The 25,346-nt window shown below is 41.8% G+C and overlaps 1 protein-coding gene across 8 annotated transcripts in view; it reads right to left on the bottom strand.

Annotated features, from left to right (window-relative positions):
* The window catches only part of KMT2C (lysine methyltransferase 2C), a 205,969-nt gene that overhangs the window by 68,573 nt on the left and 112,050 nt on the right, over nt 1-25,346 (bottom strand). For 6 of the 8 annotated variants that reach the window (XM_073677706.1, XM_073677708.1, XM_073677707.1 and 3 more), the window contains exons 14-28: nt 21,193-21,312; nt 19,407-19,520; nt 18,424-18,525; nt 16,554-16,658; nt 15,686-15,867; nt 15,096-15,260; nt 14,896-15,005; nt 13,167-13,220; nt 10,683-10,895; nt 8,448-8,576; nt 6,862-6,981; nt 6,507-6,637; nt 4,400-4,577; nt 2,123-2,227; nt 1,797-1,844 (exon numbers count right to left, since the gene is read on the bottom strand). In XM_073677706.1, the coding sequence (XP_073533807.1) occupies nt 1,797-1,844; nt 2,123-2,227; nt 4,400-4,577; nt 6,507-6,637; nt 6,862-6,981; nt 8,448-8,576; nt 10,683-10,895; nt 13,167-13,220; nt 14,896-15,005; nt 15,096-15,260; nt 15,686-15,867; nt 16,554-16,658; nt 18,424-18,525; nt 19,407-19,520; nt 21,193-21,312 (1,876 nt within the window). The remainder of the gene's footprint in view (nt 1-1,796; nt 1,845-2,122; nt 2,228-4,399; nt 4,578-6,506; nt 6,638-6,861; nt 6,982-8,447; nt 8,577-10,682; nt 10,896-13,166; nt 13,221-14,895; nt 15,006-15,095; nt 15,261-15,685; nt 15,868-16,553; nt 16,659-18,423; nt 18,526-19,406; nt 19,521-21,192; nt 21,313-25,346) is intronic. The other 2 variants (XM_073677709.1, XM_073677711.1) reach the window with 2 other exon arrangements.

Genomic DNA, 25,346 nt, shown 5'->3' with positions numbered 1-25,346 from the left:
TCCGATCATAGTATAACTAAAGTGTTATCCACATAATTCAGTGTCATTTGTCATTCACGGAGCATTCAAAGCAGTTTAGAATAGGGATTAAAAAGTCCCCAAGAAAAAACAAATATACAGTTTGCCACAATGGGCATATATGCATGGTGGTCCATAGACCAGTACCATAAAAGGCTGGATCTAATTTGGCCCTTAATATCACATTATGGATTCAGACGAAGCTCGAGAAGCTCAACTGTTCATTAATGCCCCCAGGGGCCATTGATTCCATCCAAAAGATCCACCGGGCATCGTCCCTTCCGAGTGCGTGCGTTCCACCGGTCTGTATGCATTCTGGCAACGTCACTTCCGGTGGGTGTCATTAGTGTATTGTCACTTCCGGATCTGTGCGTTACATGGACCTGTATCCAGTTGTAGACGCCGGATATGTATACTATGGCAGCAAGACATGTGCTATGTTAATTAATAACATCTGTGGGGGGTCATGTTTCTATGATATAAGGAGGATATACGGTCAAATTCTTATACATGCAGAATTGACTGGCAATCGGGGGAGAGGGATTGATGTCCTCCCCAGGTCCCCTGATGAACCCTGGAGGAAACGCGTTGGGACTAGGGACTACTAACGATAAGTGTTACTTTCCATTTATGAATATTTATTTGTGACTTATCTCTAACTGTCTGTAAGGGACCAGGGATTATCGATGAGTGTCATTTTTTACTTACTAATGAATATCTATGTTTGACTGCCATGTCTTTGTCAGAAAATTTAGTTTTGACATGGTTATAGATGTGAGGTCTTGTACATGTGGTACCATATTTAGCTAGACAGCCAATGCTAAGTACAAGTCTACAAACTGATTAACTGTTCTGGCTATAAATTGATGGATCTGGCTGTGGCAGGGAATAGATTGTGCTCCTAAATTTAGGAGCACTGATATATATCCTACTATATGTATTTGACCATCTATAACTGGGGAATAAGGCTTATCGGCTTCTTTATCTATACGTTCACTTATTTTCTTACCCCTTTTCACCATTGTAGTTTTGGTTTAAGTAAGGGTTTTTGTAGGGACATTAGGGACACAGATGTTGAGCGGGGGCGCCACGAAGTACAAATTAGTGTATCAACCTCCGCTGCTAGGAAGGGAAAAAAATTAGGGACAGAATTAATCTGTATTCCCACCTTTTTTGGTGTATTACCTTATCTTTGATGTCCTAATATTATGAGTATCTTTGTTGTTTGTCTATGGATTGCCTACAGTCCTTTTTAGAATTTACTATTAAAAGGTATTTTTTAGGGGGCTTTTGCCTTATGGTTGTCTTAATCAAATTATACTCATCTTAAAAAGGTGGCCCGGAAAAAATACCTTGCCCAAAAGGGCTGAATTTGAAAAAAAATTAAACTATAAATCCAGTAATACTAATCTACCAGCATTCACCAGGATTGGGTTTGGGTTGCACCCTGGTCTACACGGGCACAGACAGCAGAAGAGCATGTCAGACCACTGCAACCAATCACAGGCCACATTGCTCTAGCAGCTGGTGGAGCGGTGACATCACCACGTCCCGTGTCGGCACAGACCATGGAGGTGTAACATGCAGGAGAGTGCCAGTAGGCAAGTATCACCCCTTTAAAGAACAGCGTACAAGCACAATGTTTTACACAGATTAATAAATGATAGATAATAAGATGGTTTAAAAAACAAACAAGAAAGCGTGTTGCATGCAGAACCCTAGCAGGTAAGGGAGGGTTATGACCCACTGCACTACTGGATTTTTTATGGTTTTCTTACCAAAAGGAGAGGATGAATTCTCGACCTGGAAAGTGCATAAATCAAGACCTACAAGACCCAAACCAGATAAAATGGATGATTATAACAAAGAAAAGGAGTGGAAGTGAACGTGTCAAGCAGCATGCTGAAAAAAAATCAATATGTGGTTTGAAATGAAAACATAAAAGAAACCAGCACAAGCGGCGGCAAGCTGATCCAGAGGAGTCAAATCAAAGGAAACATCCACATGGGAGTGCTCTTGTAGTAAAATGTGTCTATGGAAGCTTCTAATATTATAATATATGTAGCCGACTACGTGGCAGGAGTAAAACCTTTTGAAGACATACCAGTCTGACTCGCAGACTTTGCAAGATCATCTGAAAGTATTCCAAAAATATCATCTTCTGTATTCAACACCTCAGACAGTTCAGCTAAAGGATCTTGAGACCCACCTAAAAAAGAAAAATAAAATTATATTACAAGAGAAACCTGCCCATCTAAACTGTACTGCAGACAACCTGAAGACATATCAATTATCAAACTGAGACCAGTTATGTTTTTTGAAGGAACTCGGCAGGAAACTTGTTCCAGACATCTTGGAGAACCAACCACAGATCATCTATGGATGTAGGCGTGTACAGATTTTTATCGCTCTTCACATAATCCAAGACAGACAGTTGTATGTTGCGAGGTCCTGCCTACTAGACGGCTTCTGCATATCGCATACATCACCGCCGCACCCAGCTCAGAAAGCAGTGAATCCTCGTAGCCTTCACAGACTGACTGCAGACTTTCATTTTAGATCAGACAAACCCCTTAAAAGACATTGCAGTATGTTTGTGTTATTCCACTGCAGAATAAATTTGGAGCCAATCACATGCTTCCCTGATGATTTTACATGATTAATAAGTAGATACCTCACATCACTGAGGACACCAAGAAATGAGCAACTTTGAGCACTGTACATGACGTGTTCGGCCAAGGAAACTTAGTGCAGCAGATGAAAGACACATTGTGATAACTTCCCTTAAAATTGCAAGATGACTGGCAGTGCTATCAGCTCAGAATTGACTGGAACCAGTGGTACCACCTAGCTACGTCCATTTATTGTTTCGGAGAGGTCATTCCACATGTGGTCTCCAAAGAACAAGTCCCGACAAAAAACCATACATTCAACATGGAAACACTACCAAAGCGACTCAACTATGCACAAAAATATAGGAATTGGGGTATAGAAAAATCACAGCAGGTGCTCTGGAGTCAAAATATGAAATATCTGGCTGTAACAAAAGGCAGTTTGTTTGCTGAAGGACTGGAGAGCGGTACAATAATGAGGGTCCGCAGACAAGTGATTATGGTGGAGGGTCCTTTTAAGTTTGGGTCTGCAGTTCAGAAAATTGTTTCTATTTTGAAGGCAAATTGGCTGGGAGGCGTCACGCCAAATATTGACTTGAATCAGATTTTTTTTCACTCAATTTGCATTAATTTCACTATACAAATGGCCAGTTTTTGGTTTTAATTTATTCAGAGCTGTGGAGTCGGAGCCCATTTTGGTGGAGTCGGAATAAAATGGACCGACTCCGAAAATATATAATAAATTGGGCACAGTAGTTCAATGCAGTTTGTGGGGAATATTTTTCATAAGAATTTGGGAAAGTTATGAAATGTCCTATAAATCTCTGTCCTATTCCTGATCTAAGGGGCTAGACTTTTGAGATGAATCTGTGCTACAGTAAATTTACCCACTTAAACATGAGCCATGTATGAGGGAGTCGGAGTCGTGGAGTCGGTGTCATGGAAATTGAGGAGTGGGAGGTTTGGCTTACCGACTCCACAGCCCTGATTTTATTCTTGCTGGGCTCCTTAGTATGTTATTTATTTTTTCTAAATCAGTTGTACGGTTCCAGAGATACGGCCTTTACCAAGGGGGCAGAACAGGTTTAAAGACGTGCCCCCAAAGAATACCATGAGCCTCACCCTCTTCATAAAGACTAATACAATTAGCACGAAATAAAATCTACATTTCTCTGGAACCGTATGGTGGATTTAAAAAAACAAAAAACGGAATCCTCAGGGGAGATGCAAGAATAAAAGAGCAAAAACCGGCCACTTTTAGCCTGGTGACAGGCCCTCATTAACCAAGACACTGCTTTAATGCATTGCCACTTGTCCGTTTTGCTCATGTCATACATGAGAAACACCACAAGTTTATTTTAGCTATGCAGCACTTTACGGCTTTTTATAAAACACAAAGCCCTGATTCATCAATACCAGAGTAATCAAGATGGGTCTTGATGAGGGGGCATGATGTAGTCAGACGCTCCTGATTCATTAAGAAGCGCATGTGTTTTAATAAATCCGGCACATCTGAAATACGGCATGTGCCTCGCCACAAATCTTACCCCAGACAGCGACTGGAGTGACATTTCTGTCATAAGGTATGCCCACAGCTTGTTGGGAGGTAGATGATCTATGGTGTCAGACCCCTGTCCAGCCCCAGCTCTGCCAAAAGTCGCTAAATTGATGCTCAACCCTGCAATGCGCAAAACTTTTGAGACATTTTAAAGCAATTTCATTGCTTTGATGAATCGGGGCCAAAGACTTCAGGTAATTGCTTCACTTACCATGTGTATTTTTGGAAGGTGTTGCTGCTGAACTGAGCAGGGGGTCTGAGGAAGGATCCAGAAAAGTTGAGTTTAGATTTGCTCTGTATAGGATAGTGGCGGCCTCCTCAGAAGAGTTTTCAATGTAGAATTTGTTTTGCCTACTGGTATCCAAAAGATTTCTCCCAAAAAAAGCCTCCTGTGTGAAATAAAGAAAAATAAATTACACAGTGAGAAGAGTTTCATAATCTTTCAAAAGCTGAAGGAATATGACAACGCGCACCCTTTATAAATAGGAGAGTCCAACAATGGTGCTTACAAGCAACAAAGAAAGGTGAAAGGATTAATGTAACCAGCACGGCTGTGAACACTGGTTACTCTCCTAGATCATGTGCTAGTTGCATCACAGCCACCAGGGCTGTGGAGTCGGTAAGCCAAACCTCAGACTCCCTCATACACGGCTCATGTTTAAGTGATACATTCACTGTAGCACAGATTCATCTCAGCTAAAAGTCTACACCCTTAGATCAGGAACAGGACAGACATTTATAGGACATGTCATAACTTTCCCAAATTCTTATGAAAACATATTCCCCACAAACGGCATTGAACCACTGTGCCCAATTTATTATATATTTTAGGAGTCGGTCCATTTTATACCAACTCCACCAAAATGGACACAGACTCAAACTCCACAGCCCTGACGGCCACACTGCAGGTCACCTTAAAGGGGTGGTCCAAAACCAACATTGATTTTAATCCTACATGTCTATCTATTTAATATAATAATAAAATCTCTTTTCTAATGTACTTAAAATAAAAAGTCTCTACTGCTCCTTCTCTATTCTGCTTTATGATGTTTCGGTTCAAGAAACCCCAATGCATGCTGGGATACTCAAACTGGATGTCATCAGGGGGCAGGGGCTGTGGTCACTGCCGCAGCTGCTGTCCCCACACAGAAAGAATCATTAGTGATATCCGTTTTCAGGCCTGGGCTAGTCCCTGCTCTATGGAGTACGCGCTGGTTCTCAATTCAGGTGTATGGGCTCCCTGCGCATTATTCCGTCGAATGCACAGTGACATTGTACTCCCTTGCTGGCTCCAATAAGAAGTGACGAGGTGGCAAGAGAGCGCACTGTCAGTATGCATTGAAAACGAGAGAAAACAGAGCAGGGAAAGCAGAAATCAGCCCAGCCCCCGAAACAGACAACACAGTGGTTCTGCCATACAAAATTTGATAAATTTGCCCTTCGGTGTTTTGCAGATTTTTATATGCAATCCCCAGCAAAATCTGTAAGTTGTAGTTAATTGCAGTATGTTGACTCCCTGTAGAGCTAAATGGGGTACACGCACATGTAATAAAAAATTATTACCCGGAGGAAATCCACACAGACACGGGGAGAACATACAAACTTCTTTCAGATGCTGTTCTTGGTGAGATTTGAACCCAGGACCCCAGCGCTGCAAAGCCACAGTGCTAACCACTGAGCCTCGGAGCTCAATGGTTAGGCAATAAAGTAGCCATTTTTTTACTTCAGTATTTTTCACATCTCATCTGAAATCAGCAAAGGCTTGCTGTGTGGATTTTAAAATCCCCAGGATGTTAACTATTCATGAGGACCTTTTGATGATTTCACGCTTACAAGAAGAAGAAAAAAAGAGTGAAATCTGCAGCACAATTTGTGCACCGGTTTTGGGGCAAAATCCATCTTATAAATATGAAGCCTTAGATTGCATATACACAGGCAGGATATGCTGCAGATTTTCTGGCAGGGTGGATTAAATTGCAGCAATTCTGAACTGCACAGAAATTGACCTACTGTGCAGATTTTAGATCTGCAGCAAGTCAATGATGTTGCAGATTTTAAGAGCAGCAATTACCCTTTGCGAAGCATAGAAGAAATCTACATACAGCTCATGCAGATTTTACCATATATTCAAAGCAAATATTTTCCACTTTTATGTTCCCAATCGGCCGTACTCAAAAATTCTGCTTATGTCATGGAGAACCAGGCAGCATCGTTGATGAACTCAGCCATCGACTGCTCTGTTAGAATGGGTCACAAGTTTTGGCAGATGTGATTGAAATAGATTATTTCTGCGTACACCACTAAGTACAGAAAAATACCTGTAGATATGCAGGAAAAATTTCTTCCAATTTGTTTTTCTTTTTCCGGTAGCGTTTCTTTATTTTCTCGGTGGTATCAGAGCCAGGCATGCATTCATCTACAGGCATTCCTGGCAGAGGTTCGTTCCAAGCTTAGAGGAAACAAACCACAATTAGGAAAGTAATTTAGAGGATTTATTTATTTTTTCCTTATTTTCAAAATCCTTGATTCCAATCTTGAAGGAGTGTATGGCATTTACAAAGATCACATGACTATACAAAACTACAGCAGGAGAAAACTATAAATATAAGACTGGTGTGAACAGAAACTAAAAAGATTGTCCAGAAACTAAAATGTGCTACTTGTGACAAATACCTTCTTCTTTACCAGTCAGGAGTTCAGACACAGAGCCAGAAGAATCCTTTCTAGATAAAGACCTCTTTGATTTTCCCTGCCCTGTTCGGCTTCTTTGTCGCACCATGAATCCCCCAATACCTAAGATGATAATGATTATTACTGTGTGTCAGATATTGCATACAACAGCCGATCTCACACACGCCGGGATTATTACTACACTGACCACACGGGCGATTACTTAGGGATTATTTTGGAGACAGGGATATAAAAGTGCGATATGACGTGCAGTTTTATATCTACGAGTCTCATCAAAGCCCTACAGAAAGTAATATAGAGGGTTATACAAAATTAATAAAAAAGACTTTTCTTTTAGAAAAAGCACCACCGAAACAGACAAAAAGATTGCTGACATTACTAGAAGTAATGTTTTTTTTTTTTTAATCTCATAAGGGAGATTTCCTAATAACTCGAGCGACCCAGGTTTACCCATTAGAGACAACACAAAGGGAATCTGGGACAGTCATCCCAATGCCAGTGATTTGTCACTTACTCCGGTAATTGCTGTAGTTTAATAAAAAGTTTTAGCAGAAGGAGATCATCACTAGTTAACCTGCTGACAAGTATTCCTCCATATTCATGAGCTTTGTATAACCCCACCACTGACTGTGCATAGGCAGAAAGCTGCCAGTGTACACAGAATCAGTGGTGTGGGCGGGTTATATAGAGCTTAGCATTCAGAGAACTGATAGACCAGCAGCAGAGAAAGCATAGCTGGAATCAGGGGCTCTGCTCCTACACTATGCTGCTCTCAGATGGGGTAGAAATCTGGTGACAGGTTCTCTTTAAACCCCTTATCTAATATTGCTAAGGTCCCTTCATGACACCAAAACATCCATGACCCATCAAAGACTTGAGCTCCTCACAACCTCCACATCTAAGTGTCAGATCCTTTCTATAGCGAGGGGCGACCAACATGTAAATTTTTGTTTTTAGTACATCCTCACAGATGAGATTGGGAATATTTTCAGCTAAATCAACCTTTTTTTTTTTTTTTACAGTGTTTAAAGGGTCATTATCCTGATATAAGAAACTATCATTAGGGAATGCTAGTGACATGTAAGGGTGAACAAATTTTAAGTATGTGACATGTGTTAAAGCAATAGGCCCATAACTGCCAGGACACAAGCTTTCTCAGTAGAACATTGCCCTCACTGGCTTGCCTTCTTACAGAGTTCATCATGATGCTGAAGCAGAACGTAGCGTTCCCGGCACCTCTTAGGATTAGCCGGCCTGTCTCCACATCACCTTTGTAGTGTGACACACACCATCAAATCAGGCCCACTAAATCAGAGGATGTGATGGGGATGCAGCAGCAGGGCAGCGGTCCCCTGATCAACGGTCCCATGGATCTTTTTGTCCCACTCGAGTGTAAACCCATTTGTACACACACAATGCGCTCAGCAAACCTTGGCTATTTTCATAAGCCATATTCAAGTAATGCATCAAGAACAAAAGGTGTGACAGTGGTATATATATTTTTGTACATTTATTCCAAAAATTAAGAAATGAGAAACTTTTTCACAGCCACAACAATAAGCCTGTACCTGGTCTGTATGGCTTTCGCTTCCTTTTCTTCATCCCGTCCATTATTTCGGCACTTTTTGAGTCATCATCGATTGCTTCCCGCTCTGGGCTGGAGTCAGATTTTACATCACAGTCCATTAAGTCACCCTCTGCAACACAAATTGGGTCATCAGATTATTAAGAATCTAAACACATATAAACAAGGTTCAATAAGCTTCAGAATATGTGGATAATTCTCTGTCATTACTGGACAGATAATGTGTAATATGTCCGCACAAAGTGGGGAGGTGGGCACGGATCAGGAGGGTAGAATAAGCCGCTGCTAGGGTGTCTATTAGAGGGTTATTCAATTTCGGTAATTAACACATGTAAGCTCAGCCAGACCACGAATACCTGTATGGGGAGGTTGGGGGCAACAGGTGACGTTTAAAGCTATTGATGGTGTGATCTAAACAGACTGCAGAAATAATCTTCAATGGTGACAAAGGTATCCGGTGGTAGCTAGAATATGGATGCGGAAATGTGGCAATATTCCTGCCATGTGAAATGGGCGTTATGCAGTAGAGCAGGGTCTGTGAGTCTATGATGATCTGTCTATACATCCGCCTGCACCGGAAACATCGCCAATTCCCAGATGGATGCAATAAAAGGGCTGAATCTCTGCTAACTAACTTGGGTGATCTATATATTTTACGCATTTGAGAATTTGCATAACCTATAATACAAAATGCTTGATCGTTATAAGACAGAAGATTATTCTGCTGTGCGTTCAATTATTTTTTTTTATTTCTCTGCTTTAATCTAGTCATTGTTCGGCTTGTAATTGTTTTTTTGTTTTTTTTGTGTAATACCAACATGAAAAAAAAAAAAATAAAATAAAAAAGGCTTGCAAACAATTATACAACCCTAGGTAAAGCAGACATCACTTAACCCTTGTACTAAAGACTTCAGTTATATGAGGCAGCGTCACTATTTTTTCAAAAATAGAAAATTGCCAAGTCTGGAAGGGGTTAAAATGTAATGTAATTCTAGAGTGGGCAGGCTACTGGATAGCAGAGCAGGATGCTCTATTTCCTAGATATGAGATATTTGGAAGCAGAATCTAATATTCAATGTATATACAAAACCTATTATTGTGCGCCGCTGTACTATAAAGTTCCTTTGAAAGGATGCACCACTTCCCAGTGCAAATATATATGCAGCAGGGACCACAGCCGGACGGTCCTAGCTACTATTTAGAAGCAGAATCTACCATGTAATAAATCCTAAAAAAAATATAATATGTGCACTATCATTTTTCTTCATAATTAGCAGTTTTGCACGTATATATGGTGCTGCATCATCATTTCCATCTGGTATTTTAAGGGATATTCCCATCTAGTGTACTCATAGGAAAATGTATAATAAATGCAGTTGTACATTTATCTTGAGAACATGGAGCCCGATGCCTCCTGCGGTAAGTGGAGAGGTGGTCTGAAATCCCTTTATTTTCCATGCGAGTTCCTCCGTCATCTCCACTGACCGCAGCGCTTGACGAGGCCCATTTTCAGGACATTCCTGCATCAGCTATAAATTTATGTATACAGAGCTTGAAAGCGATGTAGGAAATATGTTCCCATCGTTGGCAATCAGATCGTTCCCACCTGGCTGGCGCATCGTTGCGAACGTTGTGAACCAAAGCTCGACCAGCACCAGGGGGTAACTGGTGAAAAAGTCTGATGGTGACTGATGCATTTTATTATCAGTTTTGCCATCAATTGTGATCCGTTGAGTTGAATCAGGCTAAAGAAAATCCGAGCTTGACCCAAGCAAGATATATGTGAATCCATCCTCAAAGAGAACCTGCCATCAAGTCAAGAATGTTCAGTTTTTTGCTCTTATTTTACTCCCAAAGCTTCTGAATATTTACTTTATATAAAAAAACAAAAAAAAAAACACAATACAGTTCTAGAGAGAAGTTGTTTTATTATATCTTTACCAAAGGGGTGTGGGTGACGGGGTAATAATGCAGAACAGGCTAAAGACATGCTCCCATGCTGTGTGCAACGCCCCCTTGGTAAATATAAAAATTAGCACTAAATAAAAAGTACCCATATCTGTGGGACCGAATAGCGATTTAAAACAAAAAAAAAACAACAGAATACTCAACAGTGAGAATAAAGTATGAGCCAAAACTATGACCTGGTGACAGGTCCTCTATCGGTACACTATAATCTGCCGATTACTACAGCTCATTATGAGTGATAATACATCACCTCTACTATCATCCATCTCCCCATCGCGTGAATGCTCGGACTGCGGGTCTGGCGGCGTCTGAAGGACGGCCACACTGTTCTGGTTGATGATCTTTAATTTCAGCTTTGGCTTTGAACGCCTCCTTCGCGGTACAGTGATTGTTAGGCTCTGTAACTGTGACAGCCCCGACTCTGTTAAACAAACTCCATCCTGGGTAAAGGTTTTCAGAATATCTACAGAAAAATAAAAAGTATGAACATGATTGGCATAAGGCTACAATCACAAGAAGCAATATCTTCCTCTTAGTTGCGTCCATTATTTCTCTTTTATTTCCCACTGAAGCAGGAGTAGACGGTCCGAACTTTTGTCTCCATTCACAGTTAAAAACGGATTAAACACTGAAGGAAAACTGAAGTACAAAGTCTTCTGTGTGAAACCTGTTTCATACCAATCCCTATAAACTTTAATGGATCTATAAACTAGATGAAAAAAGGAGGTGCTCAGAGTCTCAAGGATCGGAGACGTGAATCGGTTTTTAAAACCGTGTGTGTGTATGGTTCACTGAAACTATGGGTCGGTGTGCTGTACGAGAGAATAAAGAAAAAAAAAAGGTAGCACTAGGACATGTGTGAATGTAGCCCAAGTCTTTGAGATCTAGGGCTACCACACCCGACAAGAAATAAATCCCTACTTTGTGCCTGCTAAAAGTGCTCTTGTGATTTCTATACATCTCCCACAGTTCGGATTCCATCACCTACTTTTTACTAATATACATGTGGTAAGCTCGCAAGAAATAGGAAGAAAATTGAGGAGTTATAAGAACTACACGCTTTATGTACACTAGTGGCCAAAATTGAGGCAACACCCTCAAGATTTAGGAATTTTTAGCATTTCACCAATACAAATACAAATTTCATGAATGTTTTTGATTTTACAGTAAAGTTTTTAAGTAGAAATAACAATCTCATAGAAACACAATATTAGCAGGACATTTGTTCATTTGTCAACACATTGGACACTATTGTCACTCAGATGACTGTGGGAGAAAAGCCATTTATTTGTCCTATTTTCATATCTAACACTAAAATGTTAATACTTAGTTGGATAGCCCTTGGCCTTGATAGCATGCCAAGTAGATGCCAGGCAGTTATCTACCAGTTTGTGTAAATCAGATGGCGTGATGATATGAAGCCATGATTTGATGATGGCTGCAGTGAGTTCCTGCTTGTTTGAAGCCCGCTGTTTTGACACTGCTCTTTTGAGCCGAGCCCAGAGATTCTCAATAGGATTGAGATCTGGGCTGTTTCCTGGCCAATTCAATAGCTGGACATTTTTGTCCTTGAACCAAGAGACACATTTTTTACCTGTATGGCATGGGGCTCCATCTTGCTGAAAAATAAATGGTGTCCCTTCACCAAATACATCACATGCCGAAGTAATGAGTTTAGGCTGAAGGACTTCCTTCATGTACTTTTCAGCATTGACTGTTCCTTCAATTACCTGCAGCCGACCACCTGCATCTCTGGACACGCAGCCCCCCACCATAACACTCAGGGATGCTTCATGGTGGGTACTGTACACTCTGGCAAGCAATCCTCTCCAGGTCGTCGAACGTAGCGGACACCGTTACTGCCAAAGATGGATATGCGTGTCTCATCGCTCCATAAAGCATTTCTCCATTGTTCAATGGTCCATTTAGAATGTTCTTTGGCCACTGCAGACGTTTCTGACGCTGTGAGGCATTCAAAAATGGCTTTTTACGTGGTATTCTGGCTCTTAACCCAGCGTTTACCAATAGTTGTCGAACCGTCCGACCGGACACTGTCACTCCAGTGTTGACAAGCTCCTTGTTGATATCAACAGCAGTTGATTTCCTGTTATTTAGGGTAATTCTAACAATTCTTCTATCAGTCTGAGGAGTTATAGCCTTCTTCCTTTCTCTACCTGGTTTATTCTTTATCGAACCAGTCTCTTGAAACCGCTTACACACTTTGAGAACGAAAACATGTAATTGCTTACCTACTGATGACAAACTGGCTTTAAAATATAAAAACCGCATTTTAATCGCACAATATCTGTATTAAATCACACCCAGGTCACTATAAACAAACATAGAATACATATCGCAGAAGAGGGCGTGTGTTCAAGCAAGTATGTCGGTGAAAACTTTCATTAAATATTGGTGATGGTGAAAAACTGCAGGTGCCTCAATTTGGGCCACTAGAGTATGTAGCCACATCAATCAAGTCAGAAGAGACAGATTGCAGGGACAGAATCGGGCTTGCAACCTATTCCACTACTTACCACCAATTACTATCCGCCGGGGAACATTTATAGATGGCATTTATATAGTGGGTTTCAGGAGTACCATTAAAGACAGCATAAGGGTGGTGCATATAGTTTATAAATAGAAAACAATGTGAAAGGTTCCCTTTAAATATTTAAGAAAAAAAAAAATCATGCTAAAGCCGATCATAAATAACCTGACAAAAGCAAAAACCTACCGTATTCTCTAAACTTCGGAACAATCAGCGCATCAATTGGAGGTTCACACTCTTCTGTTGGAAAAGCAATAAGAAAAAAAGCAATTAAAACATTAAATGACTTGGAAAAAAATAATTAACATAATTTATAAACTGAACGGAACACAAACACCTTAGTTTTAGTGAGCAAACAACTTATGTGCTCAGAAGGTTAAGATGCCAACAAATATCCAAGAATAAGATTATTGGAATCAAATACTAAAATAGTAAATTTATCATATACAACTATTTTATTTCCATTAGGCTGCGTTCACACATCGCAGCTGCTGTGCTTTTTTTTTTTTTTTTTGCTACAATCGCAGTAATGCTGCCCCGCGGTTTTCAAAAATCAAGAGAAGAAAATTTAAAATGCAAAATAAAAATTGCACCATGGCCGCTATGTGTGAACACAGCCTTACACTCTGTACTCATCTCCCTTATTAGATCAATGCTGCCTCTCGGCTCCCGTCACACTGCTGTCATAGCATCTGTTTTCAATGGATCAATAAAGGATGTGAATTTTATGGAATGTAATGGGATGTGTTCACATTGCACATTTTTATGAGCTAAATCAAATATATATTTTGTTAGAGCAGAAAAGCTTCCACCCACAAATGTACATAAAAACGGTAGCTGCCACGTTATCATACCCAGACTCATCCAGTTGCCCTTTGTGAGAAACACAAATATGGTGCAAGTCACAAAAGACATGGGTTTGTGTGTAAATTCTGGCACCTTTAGGTACACAAATCTCCACCAATGTGTGTGAACCCACCCCAGGAAAGTTCTGAGCACAGGTTTCCCTTAAAGTGGTTAAACAGGATAATGAAAATGTTGCATACGACAGCAAAATATGTAAAAAAAATAAATAAAATGAATGTATACCTGGGGTGTTACTTCCGACCATCCCTGCACCACATCCCTGATGGTCTCCACACAGCCCATATACAACACATGAGAGCTGCAACCAGTCCTCAGCAGTCATGGGCAATATGCAGCCAAGGCCAGCGATTGGCTGCAGACGTGGGGTATATGGGCTGTGACATCTTCGGCCAATGTAAACAAAAGTCAAGCAGGGACCATCAGCGACCCGTCCCTTGCACTCCAGGAGTGACAAGGTGAATACATATATTATTTTACATGTATTGCTGCCCATTACAAGCCTTTTTCCTTATTTTGGAAAACCCCTCCAATGTTTGAGCTAGGTTTGTTTCTGAGTGTTGGGCCAACCTCTAGAAAACTTTGGTTTTGAAAGGGAACCTGTCATATTGTACAAGCAGTCTGATCAGTGGACAGCACGGTATAGAGAAGGAGAAGCTGAGTAGAAGGATATATAGGTTTGTTGCAAAAAATTCAGTATGACAAGTGGGCGATCCTAATAGTGATTGACAGCTATCACTGCATGCGCATTCATACAGGGAGGACTGTCAATCACTAGTAAGACCGACCACTGGACTCGTACCTACAAAAACCAGGGGTCTCACTGAGTAAAATGCAAGTTTTACTGAAACTTTTCCCACAAAAATCTATCAATCTAATGAGCTCTATAACATCCTGCAGATCAGATACCATTTTCAACATGACAGGTTCCCTTTAAGCTTCTGTAAATGGGGTTCCTGAAATACAGGTAGCCATTACTGTGGCTTGCACAAGGCAGTAAAGCTGGCCAACCTTTATACATAATAATGAAGCCAGTACATATCAATCATACCTGGAGCTGGTATTACAAATGGCTTACACATCGCACAATCAAATCCACTGTCTGCTGCACGTTCAACTTCAACTTCTGTATACAGGGTCTGGCAAGCACCATGGGACCACCTAAAATATATCATTGTTAGCAGTCGGAAATCAGATGCAAAAAAAGAAAAAATATATATATTATAGACTGAGGTGTGTGACGGCACTTACCTATCGCACTGCCGACACTGAATAATAACCTCATCCTCTATGTAGTTCTGAGCACACACAGGGCATGTGGATAGGCTCGCACATGGCGCACACTGGGTATAGTTATTCTGCCACTCACACCGCAAACCTGGAGTGATGGCTTTACAGTTGTTACATGATACACACCTGAAAGGGAAAGCAATGTGATTACTAAAGGGTTACGAGTGATGACAGACCGCTAGGATATGCCAACACTATCATCGTTGGAGGCCTAGCCTCCTGGACTCCCCATTAATCCTGTGAGCACCTTGAAAAAATTTTTTTAGCACAGCGACACTCATCCGTCTGGATGGACAGAGAACGTCAGCTGACCCTGATCACCCTAAATCCTCGGCTGCCCTGCACCTAAACATAAACTAATAAAGCCACAACAATTTTACTAAATACAGAGTAAAAATTCCCCATAGTAGTGGCTGCAGCTCCCATGTAAACGTTATGCCTGGTCGGGGGGGATTAGGGAATTTACAGAGTCTGTACCTTCACTTTTTCAATTTCAGAGCAGTAAAGACACAAAATAAACAAGAGGAGAATAGGTGACACAGAAAGCTCACCATTTACACTTCCAGCCTCCCTTGGGGACAGTCTGTAATGGTGGGTCCAGGCAGTATGTATGGTAGCTAATGTCACAGTCGTCACAGAGCAGCAGGCGGCCGGGATCGGTGGCCTTACCACAGGCCTCACACACTGTGCACTCCAAGCACCTCCAGCCTTTGCGAAGGATGACTTTAGTAAGCTGGAGATTTCATGATAAACAAGAAAGAAAATATGTTAACACAAAACACACAATTAAATGGTTAACCTTCCCAGAACAAGGTTGTGGATGGCCACTAAGCTTAGACTAGTCACCTCCATTAGAACTCACTAGATAAATAGAAACATTCCCATAAGCAGGCGACAAATCATTGTAGGAAAGTATAGAAATGAGATAGAGGAGATAGCGCAGCACAGAGGAATATCATTGTGCTAGATTTCCAATCTATGAGGAATCAGCTTTAAAGGGGTTGTCCAGGACTTTACCATTGATGGCTTATTCTTAGGACAGATCATAAATGTCTGATAGGTGGAGGTGTAACATCCGCAGCTCCCTCTGAGCAGCTGTTCTCAGTGCCGACCAGGACTGCTCAGTTGCGGAGCTCAACAGCTCAGCTGTCAGTAGTAAAGTGGCCACAGCCGGGTACTGCACATCCACCCTCTATTTGGACCTATAGCTGGTGATGTGCAGGACCCGGCTGCAGACACTATACCACTGACTAAGTAGTTCTGGCCGCTGCCGACACCGGGAAAAGCAGATCTGGGGGTGCAGAGTGTCATACTTCCACGGATCACACATCGATTGTCTATCCTAAAAATAGGCCATCAATGTTGAAGTCACTGACAGCCCCTTTAAAGAGAAAAAGAAAACCACTTGTGTGCACTCACCTTAATACTGACACAGTACGGATGGTAACATTGCCCGCACTGAGAGCAAGCAAGTAATCTTCCTTCTGCTCCTTTTCCAAAACTGCCACATACAACGCACATATCCTGCAAGGTAAGAACCAAATTATTACCTGCTACAACTCCAAAAGCTGAAAAACATTTGTTTCATTGTGGGGGCGGAGAGAAGAGGAGAATTACTCATTTACTACCAAATATAGCCAGGTCACACATATAGTAGCTTATTACAGATCTTCCCATTAAAGCAAGGCTGCGTGCACACAGTGCGTTGTGGTAACACCTGTAACATCTTTAGCATTTATAAAAAGAAAAAGAAAAAAAAAAAAATCGCAACAAATTTGTGCATTTTGTTGTGCCAAAATTAAAACATGCACATCATAGTCACAAAGTGTGAACGCAGCTCAAAAGTAAGCCTTAAAGCACTGTCTGACATGTGAAGTGCATGTAGTGCTGCTGCAATAATTGGGAGATTCTGACTACAAATATGATAAGACACGATGTCCACAGAATTGTGAGTGCCCCTTTCATATTTTATCAGGTATCCTGGGCACAGTCTGTTTATAACTTCCCACCAGACATCTTGTTACATGTCAGATGAGGTTTTCAGGCAAAGCTTTACCTTAACCACTTCCCTGCCAAGGAGGTGTCATTTCATATGTCTGCAGAGTGGGCACTCAGTAGGCAAAGATGTATGAGATATGTCCTGGCTAAATTTGGGCCATATGTCAGAATGGATCACAGCTACAAAAGCCAGTCAGTCTGAGATATCACAGGCCGAAGAGAGATCTGCAGGTATCTGCAGCAGCTGTCACTCCTGACTTTACCACATGTCGTCATGGGCTGCATCATGACTACAGCGGGGATTGTAGGCTAATTTTCAAGCAGAGAATCACTTCCGCAGCCGTGATCCAGGCGGAGAATGACTTTCAGGCTGTCAGGCTGGAGGGACAGGAGAGAGATGATATGTGATCTCTTCTTGTCCCTGTGTAAGAATAGGTGTATCATAGAAGCTAAAAAAAAAAAAGTTAAAACTTAAAAAAAATTAAATATCGCAAAAAAAATAATGACATATCTGGCATTGCTATGTCTGCTAATAGAGCTCAGTTTGTGAAATCTCTGCTTGTAGTGTATCTGAGCCTTTCTTCGGAGCCTTTCTTCAGAGTGAGACTGCTAGACCTTAGATCAGCTGCTGAGTTGTGATTGGCAGCATCTGGGACGGAGGGGTGAAGCACACGTCTCCATTGAAGACTAAGGCCTAGCTGCATTACAAATGGAGATTTCACACACTGAGCTCCTAAAGCAACAAATGTGAATATCTCTGCAATGGAACGACAACAAATGTGAATATCTCTGCAATGGAACGACACGGTGCAACATGATAAAAATAGCAGAAAAAGGGGAGCTCAGAGATTTTTACACGGTACGCAACTCATTTTTTTTTTTTGAGCAAGTGACAAGTTCTCTTTATAATGGTGTGGTGCATCTACATTTTCTGTTTGGGTTACACTTTAAACCAATATAAATTTTTATGCATTTCAGAGAAACACATACCTGGCTGAAGTTGCGCAGCCGGGATCGGATTCATGCTGCCCGTGGTTTAGGCAGCATGAAGCAGGTGACAACTTCTTTTAACTTACAGGAAGTCTCCTCCTTGGAGAGCAGGATTAGGGGTCACTCAAACATGTACATCACAATGGATCCCTGAGATGCAGTACATATTCAATGTTTCTGAGTACATCATGTATAAGCAGTTTGCTCGCTGGTGTCATAGGAAGGGTGGGTCAGTAAGGCAATTGCTTTGAAGTTTAGATTTGTGTTTTCTTTACTGAAAGACTAATAAAACTGTGCTTACCTGATGTAAGGTGAACTTGTCGGTTGTGGAAAATAAAACCACTGTGTTGTGCATTGAGGTCTCTTCTTCCTCTTTATATGATGAAAGATCAATCGTGGTTATCTAAAGAAACACAGCGTTCAGAAATATTGCAGGAATTTCCAACAAGTACATTGCATCTGTTCTGTGATTTATTTTTAGTTTTTATAACCCTACCCTGTCCGTGGTACAAGTCCTGTGCTGGCCACACCCTATTCAGTTACAATTGGGCCCATAAGGGTCTACTGACATGTCCACCATTTAGAGGACATTAACAGTGCTACATGACGGAGACTCTGACGCAGAAGCGAAGCTTGCCGCTTATAATGACTGTCTGAAGAAAACTATTATGGGTGGAATATTTCTACAATCCATACTTGCCCAAAAGTTTGGTAGCTTATTCAAACCTCTGAGTTACTATAATTTTTTAACACGAAAATTCCAAATTATATCTGAAATGTACGCTGGTTCAGATGTCAATTACTGACACGGTAACAGCCCAAATTATACGCAAAATTTATAAGGTGGGCGTCTCTTAAAAAATTTGACATAACTTTCTCCAGGTGGCAAAATGATCAAGGCTGGCATATGAAAAGCCCCTCATGTAAGGCTTCTTGAGTAACTTTGTGCTGGAGGGCAATACGATCATTACAAGTATGTTATTTGACTAAGTGAAGACAATCACTAGAGTGGGTGTGAATTGATTTGCAGGACACCATCCACTGGCCACATCAGCAATCTGTGGTCAGGATGGGAGGCCGGAGAACTACCTGCCTGACGGCATCCGTGGCTTTTCTTTTGATTAGCTGGCCATTGCAGTGTGATGTGCATGAGCGGTCACGGCAGGCCAGGCCATCGAAAAAGCCGTGGATGCAGGGAGATAGGGGGCTCGCACGGGTCCCGTCCAGTGGCCACCGTGACCGGATACTACAAATGTCAACACAAAATAATAGTGCATACAATACCCCTGGAAATATGAAGTTGCCTATGGGAGCTTTTAATTTGGAACGGCCTCTTCCCCCACGGCCTGACAGACCAGACCCCCTTGGTCGCCTCCTAGGAAATCCTGATCCACGACCCTGTAAAAACAACAAAAGAATTGAGTATTTCTAAAGTTAAATCACAGTAAAAACATAAGACACGGCTCTCTTCTCCAATATATGGGGCTATTGTGGAGATCATGAGAAAAGTACAAATACAAGTTACTGTAGCCTCATGTAAGACAAAATACAGGACCTTGCTATAGACGCAAGATATTACTATTGCTAATGCTGCTTACAGATGATAGGTTATAGACTTAGCCTGTAAGGAGCAGGAATACTCGGAAGCTTCAATTAACACTTTTTGGAAATGTTAATTGAAAAACAGGGAAAAAAGTGAAGATACAGCAGTCCTAAAAAAAGGACATTAACACCTTTCAACACTGCCACAAAGCAATTGTATTACCCTAATCAAACTAAACAGCAAAAGGACACAAACCAACGACTAGTAAAATCTATCAGCATTTATCCTGGTTTTATACCACTTCGAGCTACATACAGAATAATCAGCCTGAAAGTACATTGCATCTTGTACAGATCCCGGGGTAGAGTCACAATTTGGCAGACATAAGAGCTCAGATCCCCAGTATTTTGTGTTCTGGTGATATGCCTTCTTATACATAGCGCCCTTACCACCGGTGTCTAGCAGTCTCAATGACCTACAGGCCGCAGGACGTGGCAGCCTGCATTCTGCAGTCAGATCTGCAGTTCAGAGGAGGGAGATTTGGTTTTTCTATTTCGGGGCTTCTCAGACTTTTACTTCTGGGGCTTCATTGTACAGAAAAAGAGGAGAGTGGTGGGAAAACCTGGGCTGGAGGTTGATCCGTGCCATTTGTTATTTCTTTTCTTTAATTAGTATACATGGACGGTATTTTGAGGAAGAAATAAGTTAATGCATGAGGCATCTTTAAAGGGGGTTTCTTGTTTCAGAAAACCTTTGTCCCTTGGCTGCAGTTTGTTAAAATAAACTGTGCTTTATCCAACCACTCTCCCCGGGGTCAGCGCTGAGTCTCAGCGGCTGCTCCCGGAGTCTGTTGTTGTCTACAGCGTTGACAGCGCTGCAGCCAATTAGTGAGGTCAGTGGCTTTGCCATTGTAGTGACCACGAGCCGCTCAGAACTGCTTAGCTCACCGATTGGTTGCAGCACTGTTAACGTCACCGATGCAGACAAAAAGAAATATTAGAAGCAGCGGCAGGGACTCTGTGCTGGACTCGGAGGCTCAGTTCTTTTTTTCTTTTTTTTTTAATGGCCCCTTAAGACATGGGTTTTCTAAAACCAAAAAACCTTTTAAGTCCATGACCCCAGAAACAGTACTTGCTTACCAAATGTTAGAGGAGTGCTTTTAGGAAATGAAAAGTTCTATGAAATACTGAGCTAATACACCGTTACACTTCATTAGTGGCAAGTTTGTACATGGGTCACAGATCAAAATAACAGCAAAGTTTAAGCCCATTTAAGAGAACAGGAAAAGTGCTTCGATAGCTAGAATAAATGTATCGGTGTAAAGACATAAAAAGCGGCATTAGAAAAGCATTTAAAGAGCAGTTAAAGGGAATCTGAAGACATTTAGGCAACATGGCTAAAGCTTGCAAGACTGCACAGAATGGAGGTGTAATATCCTGAAAGCTGGAGGAAGACACAGCGCTCCTTCTACAGACAACACCATAAAGAAAGTGAAAGGACACAGAAGAAGAAAAGCAACTTATTTACCACTTTGATGCTCCAATAAGGACTGCCGGGAAGTTGTCTGGACTTAAAAATGTCCCAACCCTCTGAGCCATCAGCTGACCAGGAAGGTGGGCTCACTGTATTATTGGTACTCCAAGTGCCCTAAGACATGGCAGGTGAGAAAATATATGGATAAACTCAGCAACACAAAAAACAAAGCCAGCAACATAAAAGGGTTAGAGAAGCCAAGCAAATGTAGACAATGAGGCTGCCACATTAATCAGATACATAGCACAACATGCACCGTGAGCTTTGTGGAGCGAGCGGCCAACACCGCTGGACATTGCGGGCAGACGAGGACGCGGGAGCAGAACGGTGGAAGGCCAGCAGCCATACACAAGGCCTGCAGAAGCTGCTCACTGCACTACACCATCTCACATTAACCATCCGAGTATGAACGTACAAATGCAGACAACTTAATCAGCCTGACCGTTCAGATCCACTGCATTTTATAGTGCTGTACAGTACATAAGATTTTAGGCAATCTCATGTGCATGCTGCAAAAGATATCTGCAGGGTAAACTGATGAGAGCAGATTTGCGATCTGCTGCGCGTCAGTTTATACTGCAGGTGTAGGTGCAAACGTCACCTTGTGCAGTGTGAATTGTGCGGCTCCCGCTGCACAATATCCGCAGTAGTAAATGCCGCTGCAGACCTGGCTTCACGAGGTTCACAGTGAGTGAAGCACTGCTCAATCTTTCATTACACAATGCATAATGCTTTATTTTCTAAAATTATAACATTGCTAGGATATGACGCAGGGTCGGACATATCATTGGTGCAACCTGTGCGGTCGCACAAGAGCCCGAGAGGTAAGGGGCCATATAATGTTCTTGCACAGGAGCCCTCTTCGGTATCTGTCCGCCAGTGATATGATGGGTAACAAGGGGTCCCAACTTCAGGTCCCGTACCAATCCTGAGAATGAAGGGGTTGCCGCCATGACTTGGCGCCCTGGCCCACCTCACAGTTCATGCCACCAGTAGGGCAGAGCCCCGCAGCAGCACATCTCCACCCAAGTGGATAGGGACACAATGCAATCTCCTAATAACATTCCTATTTCTTATTAATAACAACCCTGAAGCGCACAATAATTGCTGAGAGAGGGAGTGCGTATAGCAAAGATAATCACTTTGTCCACCATGATTTATTTTTTTTGTTCCCTTCTCCCTTCCCCCACAAGATGTAACAAGGAGCTATAATGACTGAAGAAATGAATGAATATAACGATATAGAAAATGGAGGGAAATTTAAATATTTCTAATGCTTGAACATTTCAGGATAAATGGTATTCTGTGCTATGCCCAGTGCAGAGCATGGAGGGGTGCAATGATTTCTGGTGTTCCTTGACATTTGGTAACACTTCGCCACTTTGGTTTTTGCACTTTGTAGAACACATTTTATCATTTTTTTCTGGACTATTCCCTTAACTACATTAGTAATTCCACATAGGTAAAAATAAACATTTCCTAAGTGGAATAAAATATTTTATTGTCTGCTGAACAGAAAAGAAATACAAGGGGAAGCACGTAGAGGTGACGAGATCTAGGAGCAGGAGGTGGCAGGACGGTCCGCGGTGCCGTCAGTGCTGATGCAGAGCTGTAGCAGATAAAAGGGCCGAGACGAGCCAATGGAAAGAGAAAGGTCCTTGTAGGTGGTCCCCAGGGACCACTCCTAATACTAAATTAGGGGGAGAACACGTATTAAATATTCAGGTCCAAGAGGGACCCGCATTTATCTTGAAAGCCCTGCCGCACTCTGCTAGAAATAGAAAGGAGACACTGCGGCTCTATCCATTCACTTGCATGGGAAGTTACAAAATTACTCCACATACTTGGCATGATTATCAACTTCCATACAAGTTAAGGCCTCATTCACATGTCAATTATTTTTATCTTTTTTACTTTGTGTTTTTCACATATGAAAATGAAATTTAAAAAAAATCACGTCCTATTCTTTGCAATGTCAATCACAGATCATACACGGATTACACACTGGAATCACCCCTTTTAAGAGGACATGTCCTTTGCTCCAAAAAAAATGTAGTTAAATGCCTCAAAAATCAGAGCTCCCGATTCTAGATCTTTATCTCCACAATGGAGTGACACAGTGCATTTATATTTGTTGCTTCTGAAGCACAATATGTGACTGGCAGCATCAGAGAGGGAGGGCTGAAAGTGCACGTCCCCAGAGAAGACTCTGAACAAACACCCAAGTTGGACTGCAAAGCAGAGATTTCACATAGTGTGCTCCAGAAGAAACAGTCGTATAAACTCTGCACTGGAGCAAAGCAGCACAAAATGGAAAGAGTGGAAGAATCAGGGGAACTCAAGGATATTTCTAAGCTATGACATCATTTTTTTAAGCAAGTGGCAAGTCGCCTTTAACGCAAACACTTAGGTAAAAAAAAAGGGACCCCTCAAGCATACCACTTATTTAATATTTCTTGCCACATTTCCTTAAATCAAAGAAGTGAACAAATCTAAATAAACAGACTATGACTATCACAATGTACAACTGTCTTCAGCCACTAACTCGGGAGCCATATCCTGGACAGCACTTTTCCTCCATTTTCTTCAATATACTGAGGCTGTACAAATAAAACTTGGTGTCCATACACCTTAGATAACTGTTGGAGGAGTACTGTACTTCGCTCTCTCGGCTGACTCCTCCATTCACAAAGACTGAGCTCGCTGAACATTCATTCTCTACTGCCCTATCCGAAGCCCCTGGCGGCGGCTTACCTAAAGAACTAAAAAGCTCAGGCGACCCTCTAAGGTAAGGTATGGCATGAAATGGGGCACAGAAGGTCTTATGCTTACATAATGGTAACAATTTACAAGTAAGAACCTAAATTGTAGGCAGGGACTACCCATAAGTATTATAAATGCAATCATGAGCGCTGGGAGGACTCTACTACTCCAGTCTTAAAATCATCTTAGAAAAACATTAATGCAACAAGAAGTAGACCATCATCAATTTAATTTGATAAATGTAAATCTGCAAATAATCCAGGCTGGTGACTATCACGCTTTAGATCCATTGTAAGGGTGGCATTACACTTAGTTTTATTGGCGACGAAAACTGCTTCATGAAAAGCAAAAGGTAAAAAACACCTACTAAAGTGTAATTGCACACGTGGCATCGTGCTCGTCACAACTAATGTGTGGATGTGCTCACTGCTAGAACATTTGTACAGTGACAAAAAATTACCTATTGTTTAAAATCAGGTTTTTGTGTTAGAATTTTTGACTTTTTTTATATGATAATCTTTAAATCTTTATTAAAAGAAATAAATAAAAGCTTAAGCTGGCTACTAAAGCTATATTAAAAAGGGGATGCGTCTGGGCTTAGGGTACAGGTCTGCAGCCACTCCGATAGCAGACTTGCGAATCCTCACATCGAGCACACTGCGAACTGTGAGGATTCTCCGGTCCCGGGAGCGGAGGGTGCCTGACCACAAGTATGTGGTTTGCATACATGCAGTCAAGTGCTGACTAGTAGTGACGAGCACAAGTGCTCGTTACTAGTGTTTGAGAAGGGTCCTCGGGTATATACTGAGTAGCGCGGGTGCTCGAGTCTCATGTTCACGTCCCCATGTTTCGCTCGTTTCTAGTAATGAGCACTTGAGTTTATCACTACTGACCAGAGGTGTATGGCCCCGCTCAATGCTAGTATGTTGAGAGAGGCCAGATACGGTCTAGTCGGGATGTAGCCAGAAGAATGCAAATTGCATACTTGCGGTCATATGACCGCCAGGTCCAGGCACCGGAGAATCCTTACAGTGCACCGTGCACGCGCAGTGAGGATTCACAAGTCTGCAGTCACACAGAGTGCCTGCAGACTTGTACCCTAAGGAGGGACTCAAACCCTTTAAACTCTTACCTCCTGTTTTTTCATGAAGAGTTTACAACGGTTTCCTTATCATCAGAGGCAGGCTTACAATGACCGGTAACACTTCTAGGTGATGTCAAGCATGACCTTACTCCTCTTCCTTTCACAATAATCTTTGCACACACTTACTAAATGCTTCAGTATAAAAGATAGTGTTAAAGTCTGTTCATTGAGAGTAATGTGGGAGGATTCAGGCTAAGCAAATCTACGAGGGGGTGGTCCAGACTACAATCTGAAAGGGGGG

The sequence above is a fragment of the Phyllobates terribilis genome, unplaced genomic scaffold (genome assembly GCF_046119375.1).
Source record: "Phyllobates terribilis strain yellow unplaced genomic scaffold, ASM4611937v1 Scaffold_4__5_contigs__length_816908805, whole genome shotgun sequence".
In the NCBI taxonomy this organism is placed as follows: Eukaryota; Metazoa; Chordata; class Amphibia; order Anura; family Dendrobatidae; genus Phyllobates; species Phyllobates terribilis.
This window is presented reverse-complemented; position numbering and strand designations above follow the sequence as displayed.